The sequence below is a fragment of the Musca vetustissima genome, unplaced genomic scaffold (genome assembly GCF_032173495.1).
Source record: "Musca vetustissima isolate MV318-11 ecotype Yass unplaced genomic scaffold, APGP_CSIRO_Mvet_v1 utg8222, whole genome shotgun sequence".
In the NCBI taxonomy this organism is placed as follows: Eukaryota; Metazoa; Arthropoda; class Insecta; order Diptera; family Muscidae; genus Musca; species Musca vetustissima.
In genome coordinates, this window is record NW_026887855.1 from 128,549 (window position 1) to 155,588 (window position 27,040).

Sequence of the window (27,040 nt, forward strand, 5' to 3'; positions counted from 1 at the left end):
AGAAACGTCTTCGGTAAATTCGTTGCACAACTCACAAACTACACCCAAACACGACGTGGATTTGATGATCGAGGCTGCCACACCCACAACACCAACATCTGTAACATTAGTAGCGACATCGCCATCTATAAAATCATCACCGGTGCAAACTCCAACCCCCACATCCCAACTGTCCACCTATGCAATTGGTTAGAGAGAAATATTGTTAAGTAATGTTATGGTGCCACCGCCGCCCCCTCCCCCTCTTGTTCCGATCACAATAATAAAACGAAATAAAGACATCCCCTAATACTTCCTCCTCATACCTCCATGAGCAATGTCACCCCGCCTTAGTGGTTTTATATCCTCATCAAATTTTCTATCATGATAAATTAAAACGAAATTTTTAAATTGGCCCACACAGCGCATATACCTTCATTGTCAATGCATCAACAGCACTTCCGACAAATCCTTATGTAAGATTCATTCAGAGCATCATTTAAAAGAAATCCGAGCATCATGTATATATATGTATATATGAGCATTTAAAAATGTACGTACGTAGTAGGTATATGTAGATTAAGGTTGCCTTTAAAATTTAAATCATTTGTACCATTTCTTTTGAAAAATTATTGTTAAATTATTTCTATTCTACGTTTGTTTATTTCCTAATCTTAAATAGTATTTTTAACAAAACACCCAAAACTCTCCGCTGAGTAACACCTAAATTTCCACAAAGTTAATTTGAGTTATTTATTTGAATTCATTTTTTGACGATGCATTTATGTTCTGTATCTGTAAGATAAGTATTACTAAAATCACTTGAATATATTTTAATTTACGTGATGGCATTTCCACTTATTTAGAACGCTAGAGAGCGAACGTATTACGGCAATCGAACATCAATAAGTTGGCGCCTCAGACTAAAAAATATGTGTATGTATTTATGTATTTACAATGTAAAAAACCATTATTTATTCTAAACTGAACCCAGAACTTCCCCACCACCTCTACCAACGAGAATCTGTTAATTTTGTGGATAATGGGAGGTACAAAAAAACAGCAAATTATTATAACACATTTATCCTGTTGCGTCCAATGAATTTACGTATATATCATAAAAATGTATAACTTCGAAGAAAAAGGGAATATATATGTATTTAAAGGAGAAAACGATAATAAAAACAAATATTTAATTTAAAACAATTCATTTGTTTTCACTTTTCTTGCTTTTGGCACTATTTTCAATTAGTGTTCCTAAGTCCTTTAACGAGACCTCCCCAGACCCACGTGGCAGGGGCGTGGGTTGGTTTGGTCCCGGTTTCCAGCCAACAAAATATATTATTTGAAATGTGGCCGGCACACCCTTATCGTTACCATACATTTCTTTATAGATGGCGCTGGCTGCCAGCATTGTATCTCTATTGAGGTGCACAGGCCTGTTGAAAGCCGCATTATTTTCAGCCATTCCTTTGAGATCGTGCATCAGCTCAAACATTGTTGGATAACCAATGACGATTTCATCTGTGTCGATCGTAAGCATTGTAAATCCTGCACGATTCAGAAGCGATCCGATGTCTCGAATCTAAGTGAATGTGGCTTGTGGGTTAGGTCAAAGGTTAAGTAGCCGCATGAACACATTACCTGAGTGAATGGAGAGATATGTGGCGCTATGCCTCCCTTCCTTTCCAGCTCTGCAAGTTGCAAGGATGACCTCAACTCGTACAATGTATCTCCACCGAACATCGAAGCAATAAAGACTCCATCCTCTTTTAAACTCCTGATAACTTTGCTGAAACAACCCGGCAAATCATTAACCCAGTGCAGACTCAGCGAAGAAATTACCAGATCTAAGGAATTTTCTGTAAACTGGAAAACATATTGTCCACATTATTTCCATACGTATAGCTGTAACCTTAACCTTACATCCCATTGTTCTTCGTCGATTTCTTTTTTGGAGATTTGAAGGCCAGGTGTACCCTTCGCCTGTGAAAGCATGGTCGGACTGATGTCACAAAGAGTTAAGTGTTTCACGCTCTCCGCCAGAATATGCCGGGACAAAAAGCCTCGATTACAACCCAAGTCCGCTGCAGCTTGGAATTCTCGTTTGATATCAAAAACTCTGTCAGCCAAGCGATAACCAATCTCTTCCTTCAGGTAATCATATAGCTCAACATCAGGACTGAAAAAATATTGTTATCCATACAACTCTTTTTTATTTACATGCTCCATGTATCACTTTTACCTTAGTGCTGCCCGTTCCTTCTGTAATCTTTTTGCATTTCTGTCAAATATCTTCTGATATGAGGGTTGGCCTGAAAACTCATGTCTTTGTACCGTCCATGTGGGACCAATTCTTGCGACACTTTCCAACAGTTTCAAAGACGGTAAGCTTATTTTATAGGCTTTTTGAGAAATTCCCAACATCATGCCGAACCTCCTCAACGTTATCTATTGCAAAACAAAAAGAAAAAAAATCATATGGTTTACAGCTGATACCATAGATGTGGTAAACATGAGGGACGGGAAAGGGGTGTGTCATCTGTCAAAATACATTTGTTTATACGAACGAATGTTTTTCTTGTCCATCGAATGACTGGCTCCATATCAAATGCACGGTACTTTTTTATTTCTCTAAATGAAGGGTATATGTTTGCATTCCAAACATGTCCAAAAACCACTATTATTTCAATTATTGGTCTGTTCCCGTACTGCTATACTTGTTTTTTATAAGTTTGTAGTAGATTCGCAGTACAGCATTCAGGTAGTAAATGAAAAATAACTCAATTGAATTTTAAATCACATTAGGAATATCTTTATTCTTACTACACAAATCTCTTATTCTAAACAATGGACAAAGCAACGTTTCTACTTCTTGACCATTTTTAATTTTTCCGAACCCATCAAAATAGTTTTGTCTACCTCGGAAATTTTGCGTTTTGAAGCAAACGGGTTTACGGAATTTAATGGAGTGCGACTAATGGATTTGCCGTCATCAGATGAAACTTTGGACACCTGTGATTCAGTCTCATTTCCGTTGAAATTCTCCTGGGATGCTTCGGATGACGGCGTGGCTAGTAGTGAATCATTTGTACCATTTGTTGACTTTTTAAAAAGTGACGACGTTGGTGAGTTTGAAAACGCGAAACGTTTGAGGGTGGACTTTTTAGCCGATCCCAAGTCCATTGATTTTGGGGCTAGTTTGTTTGATGACGAAGCAGAACCATTTTGATAGGCTTTGAGCAGGATCAGTGGGGACGCCGGCAAAGATTGCTCCACCAATTGTTCTTCCTGTTCGCGAGATTGTTGTTCTTCCTCTATTTGCGGTAACAGTTCCGATAGGCGATCTGATAAATGTATTCTTCCTAGCTTGGTGGCATATTTTACGGCAAGCATTAGCAAGTCAGTACATGCTATAGTTTCAATAAGTTCTTTCGCACGCATCTCCATTTCACTGCGACATGCTAAAGCAAACAGCTTTATTGCCGTCTCCTTGATGGTTTTTTCTGAGCTATCCACAGACATCACGGACGCCCTAAGCATCGAATCTTCCAAAATAGATTTCTCATTTTCTAAATCGCACAATGGCAATTGTAGCGACAATTCTTGCACCATTGGCCGTGGGTTTGTCATTGGGTATGAAGTTCCGCGGCATAGCACAGCTTGCAAAATCTGTGACCTTTCCGAGAGGGAAATTACAAAGTAGTTATTTGAAACGCTAGATGATTGTTTCATAGTATCACACACGGGATACCAACAGTTCGATTTCACATTAAATAGCTGGACCAGCCCCATCGAGTCGCTAAACACTGGAGAACCACAGTCGGAGAAACCAAGCCATGCCAATTGTCTTTCCGGAGTAAGTGGCATTGTGATATTTTGGCACTTGAGGCGCAAACCACACGTTTGAAATAGCATAGCTTGAAGGTGTTGCTGTTTGGCGCCAGGAGCAGCACTATGGTAACACACCAAGATACGATCTTCATAACCGGCCATGCAGATAACCGGTCCAGGTATTGAAACGACCTCTCTCTGGGTGCCCATAACGGTAAAGATTCTTAGGAATTGTGAGCTCGTTGCCACTGCCAACATACGAGATGATGCACACAGTGCTTCCACACTTTCGCAGTCTGGCAATTGTACCGACCACTCCTTATTTCCGGAAGCTGCTAGGGCAATGCAAACAATTTTCGAGGAACTATCAGAGGCCATCGCAAGCACAGTCGAACTTAAACTGGCCATGTTATGATTGTTGTAATTTGGTATGTGCAGCGAATGGTGTACGCTGGCATCGTGGAATTCGACATCGATAGCTCCACCGTCGGCACCATCGGTGTGAAGCGTGACGATACCCACAGTATTCCATGCCAAATATCGGTGTTCCAAATGTGATGGGGTCGATCCTGGTTGAAATGGTTCCTGTTGTTTGAACATTTTCGGCATTACATAGCCTGATACAGATGGTGTTGCTGATCGCACATCTCCAATAGAATCTTTAGTTTCTTCATCATCGTGAGCGCTTCCACCACTGGCATAGGACATTACCTTATTCTTCAGCTTTTCAATTGACACCACATTTTCATCGTCCTCGTCATCGTCACCATTAAAAGCATCTCCATCCACTTTGGCTTCTTCATCGGCAAATTCCATATCACCAAATTCATTTTCAAGTGCCTCGGCAGTTTTAACTATATCCGTGTCTTCCGCCATCGTTCCGACACTAGAGAAAAGTGTACCCAATTGGCCGGTGGCATCACAGTACGCCAACTCATCGTTACCTTTGGTGCTCCATGCTAAACATGTTATGGCTTGACACTCGCTTGATGGCGCTTCGCACTTTTTGCTCTGTCGGTTGGAGAAATCGAATAATGAAATCTCACCCATATCCGTGGCAGCCGCTACAAATAAACCATCTGTGGAAAACTGACAACAAGTGTAACTACCTTTGATTTTTTCATCTGTCATGGTATACTGCGTTTCCCAGCTACTGGTTTTCAACACAATTATTTCTTTTCCATTTGCGTATATCAGCGAATAGCCGTTGCAAGGCTCAAAGCAAGGCGTTCCAAAGAATTTTGCATTTTCAAAACTATTAGCTTTGGGCAAGCCAGCTATGGTCTTAATTTCCTTCCCTCCGCTTAATAAATCCCATATCTTTAGAACCCCCTCACCTCCGACTGAAGCCAAATGGCTACCATTAGGATGAATATCCAGCGCCAGCACTGGCCCACTATGGCCTTCTACATCTATTGGCTGACTTTCGCCATCTCTTAAAACTTTGATTTTAGTATCTTCGGACCCCGCCGCCAAATACACGCCTCTTACTTTCATACATATTACGGGAGCCGTGAATCTCAACAATGTTCCATCATTGTCCATATCAGGGAACGTATATGCTTGCACCGTATTTCTGTCAGTTGACGCCAACAATTTATCGTTCTTCTGTGCTAGACAGACAACAAACTCGCCCAAGCAATTCGATGATGGGTCATCATCATCAATTCCTCGCCATTTTCGTATGTCTCCATCAGAGCCACAGGTCAATATAAATTCGCCATCGTCTGTGTAAATTAAACTAGTATAGCCCGTAGTGTGGGCATACCTTAAGCTACTCCGCTCGTACATGTTCCCAGTCATATAAGTGATGAACCACAACGAAGCGAACCTTTTCTTATTTTCTTCTTTCCCAATATGCGAATTAATTAATTTCCAATCGAGTTCCAATGGAGTAGTCGTTCGTCGTCGTCGTGGGCAGCGTCGTTGTTTGGACACAAATGCCGTTTGCGCCTTTTTTGAACTGTCAGTTCAAAAATAGTTCACGCAGCGGATCGATCTATATCGTTCCTTTTTTAAAACGGCACTAGTTCCTTAGCTCCATATAGTTCCGACTCCTAGATAGTTCCTTTGAATCTCTCTCTTTCATCGTCCTTTTTGTGTTTTTTTTTTCGGAACAGAATTATTTTAGAAATAAATAAATATATTTTAAAAAAAGTAAATAAAATAATTTTACTTTTTACACGACAATCATTGATGATCGTAGTCCATAGTAATTATGACAGCATTAAAAAAACGAATGAAGGATATGGGAATAAAGAAAAATATCAGAAGTATTTATATCAATTAAATAGCTGGAACTAGTTCCGATCGTTCCTTTTTCGGAGTAGTTCTAATGAACTAGTTCCTTCCGGAACAACCCTCATTGGAGAATTTCTACAAAAAAACAAGGTATATTTATTTAGGTAGCCGCATCGGCCCAGCTGTTGGTGCAAATAAATGTCAAAAATGTTGTTGTAATGTTGAACCAAAAAATTATAAATGAAAATCTCCGAATTTCGAAGAGCTTTTTTGGCAATACTTTTATTAAAATTTTCTACAAGAATTTGTGTAAAAAAATCTTGTCAATCTGTTTGTTTTGGCAAAATATTTTTGACATATCAAAATACAACAACCGATGTTTGTTGTAGAAATTCGCCGATGCGGCTACCTTGTATATCTGCCTTGCAAAAAACAACTCTTGTCGTACATTGTTATGTCAAAAATATTTTGTAAAAACCAAACAATTAAGATTTTTTTCACAAATTTATTTAGAAAATGTTAATAAAATATTGCAAAATAATTTACTCAAAATTCAGAGATTTTCATCTATAATTATATTTTTAATTGTTTTGATTTTGAATTAAAACAACATTTTTGACATTTATTTGCACCAACAGTCGAGCAGATGCGGCTACTTTATTAAATCTGCCTTGAAATGTGCTATCAATGCGGGTACTCAGTGTTACCGCTGGGAATTTAAAAAAAAAAAGATACACAAAAAGTCGTTCTCTTAAAAAAAAGAAGTCGCCTAAAGATAGTAAATTTGTCAATAAAACTGTTCCGAGAACATGTCAGTTACCCTTGGAACCGACGTAGATGAATACAAATAAGCTTGAATTTACACATGAAAAGAAACATATACATAGTCACGCAACGGCAACCCTGCGGGTGCTGCGTATTGAAGTACTCGGTACATCAAAATACAAACCGAACACCCCATTTCAATTGATTTAGGGTGGTGACAGAACGCAGCAGATAGATTTAATTTAATAAAGTTAATGTTTTGAGGAATTTAAAATTGTGATAAAAATTGCCTGGATTACGTGAAATGAGGCTGTGATACTACAAGGTTAAATATATCCGAATTTCTATATTGATCGGAGAAGCTCAGATTTATTACTCATGACCCATCTGTTATCGGTGCATCTGTCCGTCCTATAGCATTTAGTCATAATCATTATCATTTATCCACCATATCTACATATGCTCATGTCAATCGCAATTACCTCTTAATATTTTCAGTCAATAAAGGTGGTATAAATTTCTGTTTTAATCGAAGGCAGCACAGTCGATTATTTGTGCGCTCAGTTCAACTAACGCCGAGGGTGACACATTGAACACATTGAAGTGAAGGTATTGCGAAGAATTTAAAACCGACAGTCAGGCTGCATTTCTGAAAATGGTAGCCACTCCTTATTTATTTAACGAAATAGAGCGGATATTCCGAAATGTAAGTATTGGAACTCAATGGTGATGTGGAAAAAAAATTATTTTTTCTTTCATTTCTGCAGACGCCTCTATATGCTATAGTTTTGGAAGCATTCCTTCTACTTTCTGTGATATGGCTATTGCTTTACAAACGCAATGGTCGACAACGTTTTACCAAGGAGCAAGAGGATGAAATAATCGATAAATACGAACCTGAGCCTTTGGTTGCAGACACGGTCCCTAACCATCCGTTGTTACGCACACGCTTGGTTCAGTCTAAAGTTGGTAAACGTATTGTTGTGGATGGCCATGATTGCCTTAACTTAGCATCTCACAACTATTTGGGATTGCTTGAGGATAGCCAAATATTGGAGGATGCATGCAAAAGTTTGCGGAAATATGGTGTTGGTTCATGCGGACCGCGTGGTTTCTATGGTACCATGGACGTTCATTTAGATCTGGAAGAACGTTTGGCAAAATTCATGCAAATGGAGGAGGCATTAGTGTACTCTTATGGATTTTCTACGATAGCAAGTGCCATACCTGCTTATTCAAAGAGGGGAGACGTCATCTTTGTGTAAGTGTGCTTACTTTCCGTACCGGAGTACCCGGAGCAACAGCAACTCACCTAATATTTATTTATAGTGACGAAGCTGTTAATTTTGCAATTCAAAAGGGATTAGACGCGTCTCGAAGTACGATTTATTTTTTCAAACATAACGACATGAATGACCTGGAAAGGCTTTTAAAGGAACAGGCTGCACGTGATGAGAAGGCAAGAATAATAATTATTTTTTACTTGAGACCGAAATAATGATCTCTTTTTAATAGAACCCCAAAAAGGCTGCCAAGACAAGACGCTTTTTGGTAGCTGAAGGTATTTATATGAATACGGGCGAGATGTGTCCACTGCCTGAGTTGGTTTCATTGAGAGCAAAATATAAGCTACGATTCTTTCTCGATGAGAGTTTAACATTTGGTGTTTTGGGAAAGAATGGACGTGGACTAACTGAACACTTGAATGTAGATGTAAGTTGCACACATTAATTAAAACCGTAATACATAGATAGAAGACTTATGGCGTTTTACATTTAAAGCGCAACGAAGTTGATCTTATATCTGCCGGTATGGAGTGGGCTGTAGCATCTATTGGAGGCTTTTGTGTTGGTTCTAATTTCATAGTGGAGCATCAACGTTTATCTGGCTTGGGCTACTGTTTCTCGGCATCTTTGCCGCCATTATTGGCTCAAGCAGCTATATCTGCTCTCAATCGCTTTGAAGCTGAACCGCAAATATTTGAGGAACTGCAAGAGAAGACTACGATGTTGCATAAGAGATTCACGCAGTTTTCGAAGTTGAAATTGAGAGGAGACGAACTTTCTCCCGTAAAACATCTGTATCTATCAAAAACACTAGAAAACGAAGAAGAGGAACGGAAACTACTAACGAAAATCGCTGATACCGTGAGTTACTATTATCTGTCATCTAATATCATCTATGTTAAACGTATTTCTATTCATTCTAGTGCATCTCTCGCGGCGTGGCCGTAATAGAGGCTTGCTATTTGTACAATTTGGAGAAACATTCAATACGTCCAAGCATTCGTATCGCTTCTAATCGTTTATTAAGCCTAGATGAAATTGAATTTGCATTTGGTATTATCGAATCTGTTTCGAGCAGTTTAATTCTATAACTCGAGCAGTTTAAAGCTGTCATGAAATGCATTTTATGTTCGCCTTATAGAGAAATCCAATTTTGTAGTTATGTATTTTTCTGTTTTTATTTCACTTTTAGTTATTCTATATGCATTCTGTCATATAGGATATACACATCTTGAACTAAGATGTTTCCTGCAAAAAGTATTTTCTAATATGCATACCTAATGAACAAAGTAATAAACTAGTTATTGCTAATAATAATAATAATAATATTAAAGTAGTATCTTATTTAAAAACCCTCAATTGTGGGCAATTGAAAATATTTACAATTTCTTAATTTTCTTCGAAATATGCGTATAATTTTAAAGTAGTATGTACCACAAATATGTATGTACTAGAGTTATTTGCCATGCTGGCTTTTTTATATTACATTGTATGAAATAAATGAAATGAAATATGATAATTTTTGCATTATTTGTTTAAAATCATAATAAATTCAAACTAAAATAACTGAATTTTTGTTTTATTACCGCAAAGCCGGAGCTGCTTTCAAAGAGTACGTCATAGTTTTTGGACTACTGTAATTTCGATGTAAAATAGTAAACAAGTTTAAAAAAGCAAGTTCTGATGACATTAAGAATAGTGTTGTATGAACTTGTTAATTCATGTAGGTAAATCGGAGAGGGAACAACGTTGTTCGAATGCTCGCCAGAACATGGTATTAAGAATATACGAAATTTGAGGAAAAGTAAAATTGTTTTGCTATTCATGTCATTTTCAAAATACTTTCTTGACAAACTGTAAATAGCTGCAATTTAATCGATGTTTTCGCTATCGGTAGTATTGACGTAATCGATTCTGATAGTATTGAAGTAATCGAAAGTACAATCGATTGTATGTCAGCACTATTAAAATTTCCATATGTACGATTTGGGTAAGTTTTATTTATTTTATTTATTATTAAAAAATTACTACAGTCTTGATAACCATTATTAGATACAAAAAGAGAATCCATATTTTTAAGTTGGCTTTAGAATTGTATGCTGGTTAATATACTTCAGATTGTCAGCGACTCAACCACGAAAAAGTGCTGTATAAAAGTTCCTTCAGTGAAAAAATAGTTTCTTATTCTGTCCTTGTGACTGCATTGAACAACTTCTAGAGAACAGCTTAGTGTGGTGGTGGACTAATAAAACGACCAGCCAATTAGGTAAGTTCACTGGATATAATCTGTATGACATGGTTGGTGTATATATGTTATATAATTTATTAAAAAATATAACTCAGTGTCATCATTTTTACGCACGCATACGTCACTCCTCGACTTTTAGCAATGCCTTCAATGATGTATTCGAGTGGTCAAGAAAAACACTTAGTGGTGTCTTAATATATGCTATGCCACATTTGTACTTTTGCCACGACAGTTAAATTTTCGTCGGATGCCATTTAATTTCCTCCTTAAAACATTTCTGTTACTGGAGTTATCTTCCACAGGGAATGATAATGTTTTGTGTATTTATTTCACCACTTTGATTATATTTGCTAAATAGATTCAAAATGAGGGGAGTCATTCATTCGAGTGACAATAAAATAGGCCTTTAAGACTTTGGATTACTATTGATGTGAACTATATGTCCATTCCAAATGAAGAAATCCATCTAAAATCAATATTTCCACTAAATTTTATTACTCAAAATAACCGTTAAATTAAAGCTGCAATACTGCTGTTTATTGACGTGTGTTTTGAATTTCTCTTAAAAATAATTTAATACGTGTCAGGGTCTACTGAATTTAGAGATTTAAAGCTGTTAAAGAACTGTTTTCAATATTTGCTCAATGCCAATTCAAAAAAAAAAAAAAAAACTATATCACATAACAATATTGTTCCAATACAATTGAAGTAAAAAACGAAGATATATAATGTATGCCACGCAATAACTACATTTAAAATTGATCGGTAATGCTGCAGATATACTGATACATAACTATTTTTTAAACTTAAGACTATTTGTGAATTTACAGTTGTAGCCACACTAATATTGCAGGATTTAATCAAGCGAGCGTCTGCGTTGTTTGTTATATCCACCGCTTTGATTGAGAACCTCGTTCGACAGACGTGACAACAATGGGAGCTCTTTCATAGAAACGTTTGCCATTGGCAACGGCTCAAGTTTGTGAAGTTTTTTCAAAGGCTTGATCATATGCTCTGGTGTGGTAGGTAAACTGCTAGTGCTCACTTCTGAGATTTGGATCAGAGGTTTTGGTGACATGATAGCCTCTGCACCTAGGGAGTCTGGGCGAACTGAATCATTTGGAGTTTTTTGATTGTTGTGCTTCTGTAGTTCCGCTTGATTTTTAGCACATTCCTTCAAAAGCAGCAGGTGGTCCAACTTGTCCACAGTTGCATTTAGCTCGTTTTCCCATACATCATTCTGTTCCTGCTGGCCATCTCCGCCTTCGATGGGCCGAACAGCTAAAAATTTAACCTTTTGTCTTAATATTTCCAGGTCTTTCTCGTCGACATCCAGCGTGGAACATTCTTGTTTTATCTCTTGATCGCACATTTCGTGTGATTTTATGACATCTTCGTCTTCTTCATATTCCTCTAAATCGGAATCCTCCATTGAAGCCAATGTGGCTAGAGATAAACGAGTAGCTGGACCTGCACTATGATATGGCTTCTTACTGGAACAAGGAACATTTTCGGATTTCTGTGACTGAGCTCCTAATGAGGACTGGCTGTCGCCCAGAGAAGGATAGTCACAGTTTTCGAGTTCCCTATGGAAATCGGGCAACGGAGGCATTTGCGTGGTTGTTGGCGAGTTCAGTTCTGCCCCTACGCCTGGTTCTCTGGGACCTGGCGGGGGTGTATTCAGTAGTTGTGGATAATCTCCACGTTGGCGATGAATGTCATCGCTTATACGCTCTAAGTTACGTAGAGCTGTCGCATACGTATTCTTCGCTGCTTGCACTTGTGCTTGTAGTTCTTCAATGCGATTCTTTTGAGTTTGTAATTGATCCTGGCATATTTGCTTCTCCTCAAAATAGGGTCGTGACTTTGTGATACTCCGACGAAAGCGTTCTTCAAGCTGCTGAACTTTTTGCTCGGCCAAATGAAATATTTTTGTACGCGTTTGATGTTCTGCATGACATTCAGCTTTTTGCTTCTCCGCATCCATCACCTTCTGAGTGGCATGATTTAGCATTTCCTGCCATGCATTATCGAATTGCCATTCGTGCGAGTTCGACATGAAGCGTTGCTCAGCCAGAGCAACGGTTTCCTTGGCGGCAGCGTGAATCTCTGAAGCAAATGACAAAAGGACATTTTTTACACAAGTCTTCTAAATTACTGGAAGGATACCACTCACCATTAGCTCGTTGAAATTTGACAGCGGCTTTTTGACATTCAATTTGTGCAGCTTTAGCCTTATCCAATGCTTCATAATAGGGTCTAGCTTTATCAATGCAGCTTCCCAATTTTTTAGAGGACAACTTCAGGCGACGTGTCGATTCATTCAACAATATCCGAAAAGTGGAATTGGCCTCCTGCCAAAAAAATTACTCATTATTGTATTTGTAAAACAAATGTATGATGATTACTCTTTACCTCTAGTTCAATCTCCAATTTGTTGATTTCATCAGTAGCCGTATTAAGATTTTCCAATTCAATCTAAAACCAAATACACATGTGTTAATAAATAATATATTTGTCCTGTTTCAGATTGCAGTTTTCAGGAGGCTAAGATTTATGAAATAGGCAATTATTTAAGCAGCAAATATGGTATCATCAAGTCGTACAAAAGAACCAGCAAAGTTTGACTTAAAAAAGGTCCCGGTAGGTATAAGAGATGTGTATACAATCGTTTGAAAATCTATTTATACCCCCTTCTTTTTAAATAGGCCAGAGTGGATCGTGTAAATGTCAGTGGTTTGTTACGAACCCACAATGACTATGTCATGAAAGCAGCAGAAAATCTCTTCAAGGCCAACAATTTCCAAGATGTGATGCTGGAGAGCATGCAGTAAATTAATTTTCGTCCCCATAACATATTTCGTCGTTTAGGAACCATTCTACCATTTTTCATTTCAGAGCCAAAGCATACTTGCACGAATTGGGCATTTTTAAAGATGTTAGTATACACATAGATGTGAGTCGTGGAGAAAATGCCAGTCCGGATGGTTACGAGGTTACGTTCAAGGGTCACGAATTATCACGCATTGTAGGTTCAGTTGGAACAGAGGTCGGACAAAATGAGGGTTCCCTTCGCACCGAGTTGACAATTCCGAATTTGTTTGGGAGAGGCGAGAGTATTTCTCTACAAGGATCATATAGCAGCAAACGTGCTAATGATATTCAATTAAAGTTTTGGAAATCGTATTTCCATACACGATTTGTGGAAAACAGACCTGAGTAATTACTGATGGTATTAGTGAATACGAAACAATTGGTAATTAAGTTTTCTTGTAGAATATCATTTTCCATATTCCGACACTTGGATCGTTTTAATGTAAGCAAATTTCAAAACACAAACTATGGATGCATGGCTGAATTTGCAGTCAACACTCTGACACCAATAGAGGTACGTCGCTTGCTTAGATTTCATGTATATTATTAACCATAGACAAACTTTTATTCGTAGCTGACTCACTCATTTCAATACGAAGCCTCCATACGAGAACTGTCTTTATTGCAAAAAACGGTGCCCATGGCTATAAGGGAACATTGTGGCCCCAAATTGGCATCCCTTCTCCGTTACTCAGTTATTTTCGATCAAAGAGACAACCCAGTATTTCCCACGCAAGGCTTAATGGTTAAGTCTATAAACGAATATTGTGGCTTGGGTGGCAATGTGGCCTACGCTAGCAACAACACACATGCAGAAATTAGTTTTCCTCTGTTCGGTGGCATCGTGGCGCAGGTGTGCGGCCGTGTGGGTGTCATTAAGGAAACGAAGAAAACCACAGTACTGCCCCTAAGCAATTTATTCTATTGTGGGGGACCGTTGACGCTCCGTGGCTTCGAATTCGGTGGTGCTGGTCCAGTAGTCGATGGAACGCCAATAGGAGCACAGGTTAATAAATGATAAACTTTAATTATGCACTTACTGATAATCGCTTCTTTATTTATATAGACATATTGGTCCGCTGGTCTGCACTTATGGGCCCCACTACCATTTAATAAAGTTTTCAAAGGTTTGGCGAATAACTTCCGTACACATTTGTTTTATAATGTGGGAAATTTCAACACATTCTCCACAGGTAATGCTTACTACTTGATCGATAAATGGTACGTTCAATTTAATGTTGGTTGTTTGTTTCAGAAAACATGCGGACTGCTGCTGGTATTGGTTTGGCATTTAAGTTGGCTGAACGCGCACGAATCGAACTGAACTACTGTATTCCAATGCGAAAGTGTATGGGCGATAAGGTTACCAACGGTTTCCAATTTGGCATTGGTTACGAATTTGTTTGAACACCAACAAGATAAAAAACAAACAAAAAAATTATTTCTTTTTTCGATAAAACTTAACCAAAAGAATGCAATCAATAAATTTTGACTTTCAAAACTTACTCCGATTGCACTACATCAAAATTTGATGTGCAACAGTTTTACTGCCCTTGGGTGCTATTCTTATCCTTGGTGAATTATATTTAATAAGACAATTAAATATATTTATAAAAGGATATGTTGTTTGTATACATAATGGAAATAAATAGGATATAATAATTTTGTTGGAATATTTATTGTTTAAGAGTTGGGACCAGAGGTGACAATAATTGAAATTCACGCATGTGAAAGGAATGGCCAGACCAACACTGTAATTGCTTTTATACAACAACGACAATTTTCTAAATATTAAAATTAAATCGCTGTTTGTTAAAATGCCAACAGGGTATATGATTGAAATCAAATATTAAGAAAAAAACTTTTTCGTGTTTTTCCTTTATGTATAGATAATTATTTTTTTTTCAAAATATGGTAAATGAAGTTAAATTTCAAGTTTGGATTGTTAAGGATTGGCGTGATACACCACTCCGCATTTCCCTATGCCAACCATTAGCAGGCTGGTCCATGTAAACAATCTGCTTACTTCATTACAATTGTTTGAACACTGTTGTGCTTGCAAAGTACACTAGAAGACGACGACCTAATAATAGCTAGGTTTGCATTGCTTCCGAAGTGATATTTTGTTAGTCCGTTTTGTTTCCATTAGGAAATGGAGTAATGTCATGTTTTCTATATGCCTTTAAAGGTGTAGTGGTGGTTTTGATAAATAGCATTACTCTTACCTTTATTCGCGGGTCCAGCTCGCTGTCTTCGGCCATTGTTGACATTGTAAAATTTTTTTCTATCTTCTTACTGCCTCACACAAACACTTTTCACAGACACAATTTCAGAGACTTAAAATAGAATTTGAACACTTTTATTTCATCAGTTTCTGAAAAGTTTGCAGCCAATTCTTCTTTTCTATTACATAATAAAAACAATTTGACATCGATGAACAACAAATTTTAATTTATCAGAGATTAAATTAATAAATTAATATTGGAAATTATTTGCGTGACTTATTTCTTAAACGCCGTCTGCTTCGCAACTCTCGGCTCTGTTTTCTGATCTGACGTTAAAAACGTTCCAACTGCTGCAAAGAGGGGAGGTAGAGAAAATGTCCGATAAAGAATGAGCTGAAAATGGATAGGCAAATACGCTACGAATGAAGAAGCGTATTGCCCTACCTACATGTGTACGTTTACCGCTGATGTTTTTCAACGCTTTACTATAGCTCCATTCCAGTAAAAATAATGTGCCGAGAAAAAATGGAAACCAGGAGTGTCAACTTTGTTGTTGTTTTGATTTTCAATTTGTCGTTGATTGCGTTGATATGTGTGGATATTTTTCATTTGCTGTTTGTGGCATGGCACAATAAATAGGTAGACCATTTAGTTTCTACTTGAATTCGATGTGCAATGATGCCAACCATGTGAAATATTAATAGAAAAAATTTGACAGATGGTCGGGACAAAAACAAATGTTTTTGTTTCGATACATCACCTTATTATTGCATCATGGTTTGTGGAGTGCGGATCAGCATAGAGATAGGTAGTTGAGCGCAAATATCGACTTTTGGATTTATGCCACTGACCAAAAAGTCGATTTCTAGACTTTTCGATGTTTTCCTTTTGGAAATTTGGAATTTGTGATAATAAACCAAGTATTCATAAAGAAAATTGAAAGTCGAAAGACACACAACCTGTTGTTGGAAAAAAAAATGTTTCTCCCGCAATAAAATAAAATTAATAAATTTAAATTAAATGACGTTTGTGGCCTAGCAGCTTCGCACCAATCGAACGCACATGTTTGACACGGAAAGCGGCCCGCGCTTTACGGACAATCCCTTTGGGTCCTATTCTCTTAAATTTAATTTAAAGTTTTGCTGTTTTGGCAATAAAGTACAATATAGATTTGAAATTTGAAGTTATATATACTTGAAATTTTAAGTTTTATAGATTTGAAATTTGAAGTTTTATAGATTTAAATCATTTTACGTAAATCTCCCTTTAGGTATTTTTATAATTGCAACTTTCTTATTTTCAAATGCATATATACAATTTCGCGAGTTATTATGTTTTAAATTGGATTCCATAGTCTAGCTGCCGTTAAACTATTGTGAGATGGATATTTCGAATTTTGTTTCTGCCATTAAAATGGTTAGGTTCAATTTTATTTTATTTTTTTTTTTATATATAACTTCGGCATATTCAAACTTACATACATATTTACATAGCATTGTATTCAATCAAATATATTTTGAATATGCTGGTTTCGAAGAAAAATTAGCAATGACCGTGAACAGGGAATAAGCTTTGCTAAAGCTTTTGGGAGAAAACTAAAAGAGGGTAGGTCGTAGCGTTACAGAAATGAGCTCCAAATTGATTTCATTCTTTGCGAGCAAAGAACTTTCAATTTTATAACTTTGATTCGTTTGTTGGCCAAACTAGCAAAACCCAGAGACACTCAATCATATTGGCAAATCAAAATAAAAAGGTGGCGAAAAATTGAGCAACGTTTAGTTGTCGTATGTCTGTTAAAGCGAATTGTATTCCATACCGAGCAAAATCAAATAAGTGAATGTAAAAAAGAACGAATCTAACATTTGCAACACGACAAACTTTATTTACATTATATATATGGTGTTTATATTTAAATAAATACAAAAACTAGAGCCCACATCAAAATCTATAGAAATCGTTTTGCAAACGAAAATAATGAAACAAGTGAATGAAGTTGAACAGCGAAAAAGTACATTTGCCATGGAAGCTACGAACAACGGACACGAAACTATGATTTCTGACCAGGAACAGCTGATGACGCACAACACTGTCGCAAACGGAAATAGACTCCCGTCCAAGACCAGTGGTCTCCATCTTAGCTTCGTTGGGAATGCAAATGAGAGTGTTGGAAGTGCATTCTGTAAACAATGTCAAATTGGTGAGAATTAATTTTTAGAATTAATAAATGTAATATTTTTTGTACGGGTTAAAAAATAATGGAGAAAGTGAGTATACGCCGAAAAAAAAAAACAATTTTTAAGAAATAAATATAATGTTCAACATTTGTGGATGTATATAGGTACCTGTTTTAAATTTACCGAACTTGGAAATTCTAAGTGGTGTTCAAAGTAGTAGATCATAGTTGTTTCTCAATATTCACTTCTTGACGTGGACTTATTTTTGAGTATTTATTTCTGAAGATAAAAAACGTATTTTAACCCTGGGTTTAGCATAAAATTGACTTATGGTATCTATTTCTTATCAAGTATTACTATTTGTATATATTCTTATAGATTTACACATCTCCTAAATGTATACAATTTAATAATACCATAGCATGAAATTATTTTCAATTTCATTTCCAATATTTTAACATTCGTGAAAAAAACATTCGGAATTTAGGAAGATATAGTATTTGAAATGCAATATGTGCCGTTTCTTAATTTCTTCAAATTGTTTGTACAATTATTATTGTGCATGGGTGAAGTAATATTGATACAAATGCTACGCTTAAATAGCAAATATAATTCATTTCAGCTGAAAGTAAAAATCTTACCAATTTTATTTCAAGGTAATCATTTGTAGCGCACAGTTATCTGGTAGTCCACAACGTGGATGTATGTACGTGTATAAGCCGTTCAACGACAGGTTTTCTTTAATAATATTCGTATGAACATATAACCACACACATGCACGTCGATAAAACATTGCTTATAATAGAATTAATAATTGATCTATTAAAAAATAGAGCGAGCGATAAAATGACGGAAGGGTCAACGTTTCAAATATTTAGAAATGCTCCATGATCTTGACCGTGGAACCTAACCTAACTTGTGCATAGCGTACATCGGATATGCTTTGTGATCTTGAACATAGTAAGGACACATAACCACAAAGAACTTCTATTTTATCTAGATCACATTACAATAACAGATAACAGACGATTTATGATGCAATATCATTCAATGCAACATCATTCTATCGCAAATGCAGTGGAATATAAGCCAAGCATAAAGCCACAGCGGAGTATAGTTTCGTTAGTAATGCGACTACAAATTCTTCGAATAATACCCATATCATCCATAACGATTGTGTTCCGATCTTCACGTGAATACGTCAATAAATTAGTTGAAATTTACAGCCTTCCACGAAGTGAAAGTTCTTATTGCATTAAACGATACTTGACGATATTCCTCACCTGCGTTTGTACAATTACAACACTTGTCGATATGGGAAATGAATATGAATTCAAACAGCCCAATGCACAATTTCTGACATATTTCCGGATTTGTTTATTATATTATTGGTGATTGATTTATTTATTTAAAGGCTCGTTATGATCAGAGCAATTGTTCGAGATCGAGAAAATTAGTCATCGCTTTTGACATTGGAGTCTTTGAAAAAGATAGGAAAACAAAAACAAAACCCAATCTGGTTCGTGTGCCTTTTATTCTCCTCCGCGATAATTGCAAGCCAATCCAAGCCATTGAATGTCTGGTAAAACTTTTATTGTTTGGTAATTAACTTGTCAATTAAATCTCCACGTTTGAATGTAGTACACAAAAAAACATACCTTAAATTCCGTCGCAAAATTAAAAAAAAATCAATATGGAATTGAAGGCAACTTTTAGCCGGACACATATTTCCGAAGGTCATTGTTTACAATCAAAACAAAACGGTTATTTTAAAATTAAGTCATTTTGTAATGTTTCGTGTTCGATTCTGCAAAGCGATATAAACATTATTTGTTTCCCTGAGTAATGTGGGTATATACGTGTGTGTTCGTTTGGTCTAGTTACAAGGTCTAAGTCTATCGTTAACATTGTACACAATCTAGTTTTACATTGAGGAAGGAAATGATTTGTCTAATAGCGATTCCTTGTCATCATTGAGAAATGTTTTTATATTCCAACATTCTCTTTGAAACATTAATATACATATGTATATTGGAACTAAGGATTGATATATTCCAATACAAAAATTTGCGGAGATGCCTTCGTCTTGGGGAAAACTAAAACAACGCAATTTTGTTGTTGATGAACTTTACGTTTTAGCAATTGTTTTAACGCCAAGTTTCCGACAAATTTCGTAATAAACAACTAAAAAATTGCAATTGCCCCCAACTTGTTGAATTTCAGAATATTCTGCTCGTCTCCGTTAACGGTTCTATTTTATTAATAAACATCGTGTTAATTTATAAAAAAAACGTACATCTTTCTGTGTTTCAGAGTTAGTGTGACATGCCTCAATATTATTCAAATACAATTCTGAAATAATTAGATACAATAAAACAAGTTTTGTTTTACAAAGAATGTTGTTTCAGTTTTATCTGTCCATTGGAATAATTATATACGAAGCCATTGATATGGATTGCAAGACTATGGAAGTGACCCGTAAGATGGTTGGCTGGCACAGTAGATAATTTATTTCGTGATTTGTATCTGAATGCTTCAAAGTGAAGCAATAAGGGCAACTTATAGGAAATTCCATTTAAATAGTTATGCTATTATTGTAGAGAAAATGCTTTTAGCAACAATACCACCCTAACTACAAACATAAATAAATAAAAAAAAAACACGTGCGCCAGTGTCGGGCTTTCTTTCCTGACAAAGGTTCGGTCTCGCTTACACACAATCTGCTGATAAAAAGTGACATGTAAAGATTACAGGTTTCAGTATCATCGCTGTTAGCTGTTCGACTTAATGCAAACAAATTGTTAATGTATGTACATATTTATTCATCCTGACATTGTTGCAGGGGTGTTCCGAAGGGGAGCACATATTGCTATTAAATGACATTAAAATGTTTTGAAACCATAAAAGTGGAAGCAACCAAACTTTAACGCTAATATATGTATTCCTTAATTGATTTCCATTGTATTTATTGTTACCCGGACTATGGGTTCTATTATTTGTATGGGCGCAATTCTCATCATGTCAAATAAAAATAAATGTTTTATGTTTTAAAAAAATTAAATGGAAAGAAAATGTTATGAAATTACTGGCGCCACTGCGACCTTTTCAAAAAAAAAAGCAAACAATTGGGTGATTTTGTTTGTATACATACCTACATGGATTATTCTATGAAAACGTAAGGCCTAAATTATGCAAATATTAAATAATGATTTACTAATTACTGAATTACTACTAATGTATACCCACCATATTAACAAAAAAATATTTTTTCTGGAAAGGGCTACCCCTCAAACAAGAACAAAGTCCGCCTAAAACGGATACCAAGATAAAAGTATGATGACTCACGCAGAGTGTGTGGTAGAAAATTCTAATATCGTCATATTTTAAAATCCTTGTTTTAAATTATTTATTACAGGATATCCTGAGAAGTAACAAATAGGTAGGGAAACAAGCTAAAACGAAAAGTGTTTGAAAACTAGATAGGTGCACAAACATTCAAATACGCCAATAATAGCTGGCGATTTGTTAAAAGGTTGATTGCATATCTTGCACTTGTCGACAATATTAAATTTCACAACAAAACTGAAAATGCAACTTTAACCTTGTGGCCAGGCTAAAAAGAGTAAAACCGCTTCGATTGAATACCTTCACGGGCAAATGGCAGAAAAATGCAGAGCGTTCATTGTCGGAATAAACATACCATAAATGAGTGTGCACTCCGCGCGCATTAGAAACAATAAATGCGACCTAGCCAAAATAGTTGCCAGAGAGCCGTAGCATTTCCAGTTGCAGGTGAGCACGTGAGCTGCAAAATGTGCATCAGGTATCATTAAGTATATTTATTTATTTTTTCATAAGAATCGCAATTGAGTAAATACTTCGACCAGTCATAGTAAATCTAATAATTGCTATCGTGCTTTTGGCACACAGAGCATGGACGCTCTATGCGAGTCAAGTGTATGTCATCTCACTCTCCAAACTCTTTGCAGAATCAAGTTGTTGAATGGGCATCAACACCAAAAACAACAGATACAAGAGAATGGGAAATAACGGTCACAAATGTCGCGAGAGCGCCGGTTCTCAAAGTGAAGCTTAAAGCTCATAACAACAGCACAAACCAACAACGTAACGCTGTAACACTCGAAAAGTTCTAAAACCAAATTGAAAATTGTGTACACCACCAGCACCTGCAGCTAGTCGGCTTTTAACGTCAGTTAGTGAATACCCATCGATGTGAAAACACGAAGTGTCGGCAGCAAAACGCGAACCCGTCTTTAAAAGTCAAAGTGCTTAGTCGTTTGCCGAAACCGAGAAAACCTACTAAAAATCACAACAAATCCGACTGATAAACATCAAAAATATTCTTTAGCTGTTCCACTTGTTAGAATTGCCGCCGCTCGCACACTTTGTGTGTGTGACTTGTTGCTATTGGCTATTGAGTGTTTAAGACTAAAGACAAATAAATAAATTCAATACAAACACAACATCGCTTTAAAGTCCAAGTGATTATACTTAGAGATTTTATTTTGTTTGCGAATCATTAGTTGGAATTCGGTATTCCTTTTGACGTTCTCGACAAAAGTAAAACCCAAATACGCACAGACGCCAGGCTCTACATACACACATTGAAACTTGAATTATGAGTTTTACACGGCAATTATCAGAGATGTCGGCAAGTGAGTTAAACGAAGCAATTGATGACTCCAATTTCCCCCAGGCACATATCCTGTCACGTGGACGCAACAATAGCATTTGTTCGACAGGTTCCGCTTCGGGCAATTCGTCTCTATTGGATCGCAATTTATCACAAACGGAGGAAGCAGCAGCCGTAAGTGTTGTTGGCAATGTTGCAACTGAGCCGAACAACGATGGAGGTGCCATAAGCAAGACAATAGGCAACCGTCCAAAACTCATAATAAAAGCAAATGGCACAATACCAGAAAACGATTCCATACGAACACCAATGACCCCAAGGACATCAACCACTCCAGGTACTTGTCGTATTCTGCTTCTGCATAATTTCATAATAGCTCTTCTTATCCACTTCTAAGTGTAGTGCTTAAGTATGGCCACTAGAACCGAGTATTTCCCATTTCCGAAAGATGCTCAGGGGGGTCGATTTATAAAACCACAGTTCAGACCAGAAATATTTGTTTTGGTCTTATAAATCATAGAACACAATTATTGTCTCATAAATTTGAAGACTAACATTATCGCAAAAGAAACCGACAAATCACCCTGGTCAGATTTAAATTGAAATAAGTATTATCATTGATGGTGCTTGTATGGACAGAAGTGGACGTTATTTATTGACTACAATATTTTACAAAATTTGCAATATTGTATAAAAGCAAAATGCTCATGCTGAAGTAAATAATACTTTTGGATATATCCTATAACATATTTAATCCCGTTTGGTCCTTTTTTTAACGACTACACTGGTATTTGTTATAGATATTTTAATTCATTTCATGTTTTTTTTTATTTGATTAATTTCAGGCCACGAAAATTGCACCTTTCATCACGATTTGGAACTGGATCATAAGCCACCAACTAGGGAGGCGCTTTTACCCGATATGGCTAGATCATATCGTCTACTATTGGGAGGCTTGGGTGAAAATCCAGATCGCCAGGGTCTAATAAAAACACCGGAAAGGGCCGCAAAAGCTATGTTATTCTTCACCAAAGGCTACGACCAAAGCTTGGAAGGTAAGAAGTTCAGTTCAGTTAATAAGTCTGTCGAATTGAATCATAAACCAAACCACAAATTGATTCCTTGGTGAAGCGTTTACTTTCTCTTTCCTTGCAAATTAATTTAAATGCGAAGCTGGAAAATAATCTATCTCGAGCTTCTGGTGTACGCGTGTGTGTGTGTGTGTGCACATCATATCAACAGGTTGCTCACACTTACTTGGTGTGATTGTTCAATCTTAGGGTTTTGTGAACGTCATCGTAATTAACAAACTTGATTTTCACGAAGCTGAACAAAAGTTCCCCTCGTTAAACCGTCGATTCAACTGAATCACTTTTTGCACATGCGTTAAGAATTGTATTAACTGGATTTTCCAGACACTAAAATCCCCTCTGAAATTAATTTGTTGACAAAAGTTAATAACCGACTGAATCAATTTTCAAGGGGTGGAATTGGCTGGCAATTATTTTATTATTTTTTTATTTTGTTTTTGTAGACCATAAATGTCTTATGTCAGTGAGTTGTGGGCTTCCGTGGATAGTTCTTAGCTTACCTATGAATTTTAAATTATGTTGTTTTTATGTATTTAGAACTGGAATTTTATCAAATTGAATTTTTTACAAAAATGTGAAGATATTAAGATGATTAAGCTAATTTTGTATTTAAGTGTGTTAAGCTTACCAGTGTGATTGTGTAGCCAATCAGTAGTCTTTTGTAGAAACTTTTATGCAAAGTTTTTAAATTACAAAATTTCAAACGGGTTACTTTGAATCGCAAATAATATATATATATATATATAGCTGTAGAACTTCATTTTTGTTACAAACTCTGAAAGGTTTAGTGTAGTCTACTAAATTCCAATCGTCGTCATTACACAGATATTAATTTTATGTGCGCAGTATGTGTGTTTGTAACAACACTCAAGAAATGTTTGGCATTGCTCGCTAATGTTCCTTGCTTCTACACTGGCAACAAGTGGAAGTAGCAAGAAAAATGTTAATGTCGACTACCCACCCACAAGACATTTTCAACTCTGCACTTTACTTTTTTACTTATAGCTATGAATTTTGATAGCTAACATTTGCCTTTTCGTGTCATAAATCTCTGCACATAATCAAGGATGTTAAGCGATGCTTAAAAGGAATAACAATAGACCAAGCGTTCTATTCAAACTCTCTTACATACATACAAATGCTTGTGAATGGGGTGGATGGGTAGCTTAAGAAGGGGGGAGAATTTCTTTGCTTTGGACATGAATGAATATACACCCATATGCATTGACTTTTGGGCAATTGTAGTGTATATACACACATTTTTAGCCTAGTAAATATGTTTCAATAATCATTCTGGAGCGTAACAAATACATACATTTTATTTACCGAGGACATTTGACACCAATTGCGAAAGAGCATATAATTGGTTTGATTAGATACTTATTTATATATTCTTCTGAAAGATGGGATGTTGTCGTAAAATTGAAGCAATAAGACGTGCTACTTTAACTATACACTTCTTCATTTTTGTATGTAGCAGGGTACTAAGAACATTAAATATTTAATTTGTGGTTACCGCTTTTTCCAAGTGCACATTACGTAATTTTGAAATTGTGAATGAAATCATCATAGCAAACATCTATCAGAAAGAAGATTGTATTTTATATAAATACAATACATTTTTATTATTATTGTAATTTGATAAAATTGTTCTGTTAGATCCATACAATCTAATTATCGTAAAATATCTTATTGGCTATATACATATATATTTTCAGATGTATTAAACGGAGCTGTTTTTGATGAAGATCACGATGAAATGGTGGTTGTAAAAGACATTGAAATGTTCTCCATGTGCGAACACCATTTGGTGCCCTTTTATGGAAAAGTGTCGATTGGGTATTTGCCTTGTAACAAAATCTTGGGTTTAAGCAAATTGGCAAGGTATTATCAATAATCAAATCAAGCATTTAATTAATAATATATGAATTAAATATTATTCTTTTCAGAATTGTGGAAATATTCTCTCGTCGATTGCAGGTTCAGGAAAGACTTACAAAACAAATTGCTGTGGCTGTTACACAAGCTGTACAGCCAGCGGGTGTTGCCGTGGTCGTTGAAGGAGTGTAAGTTTATTTTTTGGCTATCATCAAGTGATTTGCAAAAATACATTTAAATAAATATTTCAATATTAATTTGATTTTCTTTTTCGTAGGCATATGTGTATGGTGATGCGAGGTGTGCAGAAAATCAATAGCAAAACGGTTACTTCTACAATGTTGGGCGTGTTCCGAGACGATCCAAAAACACGAGAAGAGTTCTTAAATTTAGTCAATAGTAAATAAATATAAAATAATATGCACGCACACATTGTCCATAGAAAAACTATCTGCTGCTTCGCCCTCAGTCGATGGAAGTACTTAAAAACAAATGTAATATTCGCGTGAGGGAGGGGAAAATACTACTGTTACCATTTTAAATACAATACAACTAACATAATACATCAAATATAAGTTTTATGCTATGCATTGATGCGTACTTCCATTCCACCTCTGTTGATACGGTACCGCTAAACTATTCTATTTTATTTTCATCAAGATGTAGATGAAGCAATCAAAATTAAGGAAATATATTAAAAAATATATTAATTATTTGATTGTTAACGACAAATCTTTACAAAAACCAATTTACTGTTAAGAGAGAATCTAAATATTTTTGGAAGAACATACATACAATATCACAACCGTAATGTAAGGCGGTGGAATTTCTAATTAGGTTATTCATATTTATTGGGTCCAATAGATAATTGTAAGTCAAAGAAGTAGTTGTTAGTCTTTATCAGGACACTTGATCGAATTTATTTTTTACCTTTTGTATTTGGTGCCTGGGTAGCTTAAAATATTAATTGTTTTATATACGTCACATATGTATTTCTGTTATTTTTATATACATTCTAATGTAAAAACAAAAACAAGTGTGAATTTCTTTTTTTATTAAGTATGCATATACGTATGTCTTTAGAGAAGATGGGACTTAAAGTTTCTGCATCTAATCAAGTGTCAAACTATGAAAACGTTTTAGGGAATTTACAAAAAATTAATATAAAAATAATCAAAGTGTTTACAATTTTATAAGAAAACGATATATGTATATATATATATATACAACAAATTGTATCTTGAGCTCATTTAATTAATCAAATATATTATAACAATTGGCTTTTATGTATGTTATTATTGAAATATGTATGTGTATTACAATAAATTACAATAAATATGTTGATAAAAACGTTATGTTTTATTTCAAATATTTATGAATATGGGGATATTTGGTTTCCTGTTACTGGATGCTGTGTGTTTACTCCAAAGTCCAGTAACAGAGAGTGAAATGAGAGATCTAGTTTGACTGATCTATGCTGAGAACTTATTGTATGTTACTGGTTAGCTTTCTTCTAGTAAATATACATATATCCAGCACAGTTCGATGTATTTCAAACTGCCGTTTTTAAATTTTGACCAAATTAAAGGCAAATTTATTTTTACTTATTTAACACTAGATTGCCGAAGGCGGTCATTTTGACCGTTTTTCATTTCCAAGTACAAAAACAATTGTGTATATAATGACACAGCTTTTTAAAATTTGGTGACTTTTTGTACCACATAGAACTACATTTATTAATCATAGTAGCTTATTTCTTTCATTCCCCGTATTCACATGTGCTATACCTTT

At 35.8% G+C, this 27,040-nt stretch overlaps 6 protein-coding genes across 7 annotated transcripts; 3 read left to right on the forward strand and 3 right to left on the reverse strand.

Annotated features, from left to right (window-relative positions):
* Positions 1–1,186: 1,186 nt before the first annotated feature.
* On the reverse strand, positions 1,187–2,166 carry LOC133335617 (arginine-hydroxylase NDUFAF5, mitochondrial; the record flags this gene model as incomplete). The annotated part of the gene is made up of 3 exons (XM_061543927.1): positions 1,187–1,564; positions 1,624–1,848; positions 1,906–2,166. Coding segments are annotated over 3 exons (864 nt in total), but the record flags the coding sequence as incomplete, so codon positions are not given.
* A 681-nt stretch (positions 2,167–2,847) lies between these two features.
* On the reverse strand, positions 2,848–5,604 carry LOC133335618 (WD repeat and HMG-box DNA-binding protein 1). Its single transcript, XM_061543928.1, has one exon. It carries the CDS (start codon positions 5,602–5,604, stop codon positions 2,848–2,850), a length of 2,757 nt encoding a protein of 918 aa, XP_061399912.1.
* Positions 5,605–7,470: 1,866 nt separating this feature from the next.
* Positions 7,471–9,196, forward strand: LOC133335619 (serine palmitoyltransferase 1). Its single transcript, XM_061543929.1, has 6 exons — positions 7,471–7,525; positions 7,587–8,080; positions 8,149–8,278; positions 8,335–8,532; positions 8,601–8,966; positions 9,029–9,196. The coding sequence occupies exons 1-6, from the start codon at positions 7,475–7,477 to the stop codon at positions 9,194–9,196; spliced, it is 1,407 nt and encodes a 468-aa protein (XP_061399913.1). The 5' UTR covers positions 7,471–7,474.
* A 2,013-nt stretch (positions 9,197–11,209) lies between these two features.
* LOC133335620 (SH3 domain-binding protein 5 homolog) lies at positions 11,210–15,527 on the reverse strand. Its single transcript, XM_061543930.1, has 4 exons — positions 15,453–15,527; positions 12,769–12,831; positions 12,530–12,707; positions 11,210–12,462 (listed from the first exon to the last, which is right to left on the reverse strand). Exons 1-4 carry the CDS (start codon positions 15,495–15,497, stop codon positions 11,210–11,212), a joined length of 1,539 nt encoding a protein of 512 aa, XP_061399914.1. The 5' UTR covers positions 15,498–15,527.
* Positions 12,904–14,638, forward strand: LOC133335652 (SAM50-like protein CG7639). Its single transcript, XM_061543961.1, has 7 exons — positions 12,904–12,996; positions 13,062–13,183; positions 13,252–13,572; positions 13,630–13,741; positions 13,802–14,233; positions 14,294–14,420; positions 14,483–14,638. The coding sequence occupies exons 1-7, from the start codon at positions 12,940–12,942 to the stop codon at positions 14,632–14,634; spliced, it is 1,323 nt and encodes a 440-aa protein (XP_061399945.1). The 5' UTR covers positions 12,904–12,939; the 3' UTR covers positions 14,635–14,638.
* Positions 15,528–17,468: 1,941 nt separating the features above from the next.
* LOC133335600 (GTP cyclohydrolase 1) lies at positions 17,469–25,693 on the forward strand. Of its 2 annotated transcripts, none has more exons than XM_061543907.1 (5): positions 17,469–17,649; positions 23,126–23,335; positions 25,090–25,255; positions 25,321–25,437; positions 25,527–25,693. In XM_061543907.1, exons 1-5 carry the CDS (start codon positions 17,472–17,474, stop codon positions 25,654–25,656), a joined length of 801 nt encoding a protein of 266 aa, XP_061399891.1. In that variant the 5' UTR covers positions 17,469–17,471; the 3' UTR covers positions 25,657–25,693. The 2 variants fall into 2 exon arrangements, with proteins under 2 accessions (XP_061399891.1, XP_061399890.1); XM_061543906.1 differs by lacking the exon at positions 17,469–17,649 and adding an exon at positions 22,257–22,617.
* Positions 25,694–27,040: the final 1,347 nt, after the last annotated feature.

Excerpts from the sequence above, each read along its gene's own strand:
- LOC133335618 (XM_061543928.1), bottom strand. The coding sequence starts at position 5,604 with ATGTACGAGCGGAGTAGCTTAAGGTATGCCCACACTACGGGCTATACT.
- LOC133335619 (XM_061543929.1), top strand. The coding sequence starts at position 7,475 with ATGGTAGCCACTCCTTATTTATTTAACGAAATAGAGCGGATATTCCGA. Across the intron at positions 8,081-8,148 it reads AGGGGAGACGTCATCTTTGT|TGACGAAGCTGTTAATTTTG; the intron begins GTAAGTGTGCTT and ends ATTTATTTATAG. Across the intron at positions 8,533-8,600 it reads CTGAACACTTGAATGTAGAT|CGCAACGAAGTTGATCTTAT; the intron begins GTAAGTTGCACA and ends TTACATTTAAAG.
- LOC133335652 (XM_061543961.1), top strand. The coding sequence starts at position 12,940 with ATGGTATCATCAAGTCGTACAAAAGAACCAGCAAAGTTTGACTTAAAA. Across the intron at positions 13,573-13,629 it reads TTTGTGGAAAACAGACCTGA|AATATCATTTTCCATATTCC; the intron begins GTAATTACTGAT and ends GTTTTCTTGTAG. Across the intron at positions 14,234-14,293 it reads GAACGCCAATAGGAGCACAG|ACATATTGGTCCGCTGGTCT; the intron begins GTTAATAAATGA and ends TTATTTATATAG.
- LOC133335620 (XM_061543930.1), bottom strand. The coding sequence starts at position 15,497 with ATGTCAACAATGGCCGAAGACAGCGAGCTGGACCCGCGAATAAAG. Across the intron at positions 12,832-15,452 it reads AGCTGGACCCGCGAATAAAG|ATTGAATTGGAAAATCTTAA; the intron begins GTAAGAGTAATG and ends ATTTGGTTTTAG. Across the intron at positions 12,463-12,529 it reads CAAATTTCAACGAGCTAATG|AGATTCACGCTGCCGCCAAG; the intron begins GTGAGTGGTATC and ends CATTTGCTTCAG.
- LOC133335600 (XM_061543906.1), top strand. The coding sequence starts at position 22,266 with ATGAGTTTTACACGGCAATTATCAGAGATGTCGGCAAGTGAGTTAAAC. Across the intron at positions 23,336-25,089 it reads CTACGACCAAAGCTTGGAAG|ATGTATTAAACGGAGCTGTT; the intron begins GTAAGAAGTTCA and ends ATATATTTTCAG. Across the intron at positions 25,256-25,320 it reads GGTTTAAGCAAATTGGCAAG|AATTGTGGAAATATTCTCTC; the intron begins GTATTATCAATA and ends TATTCTTTTCAG.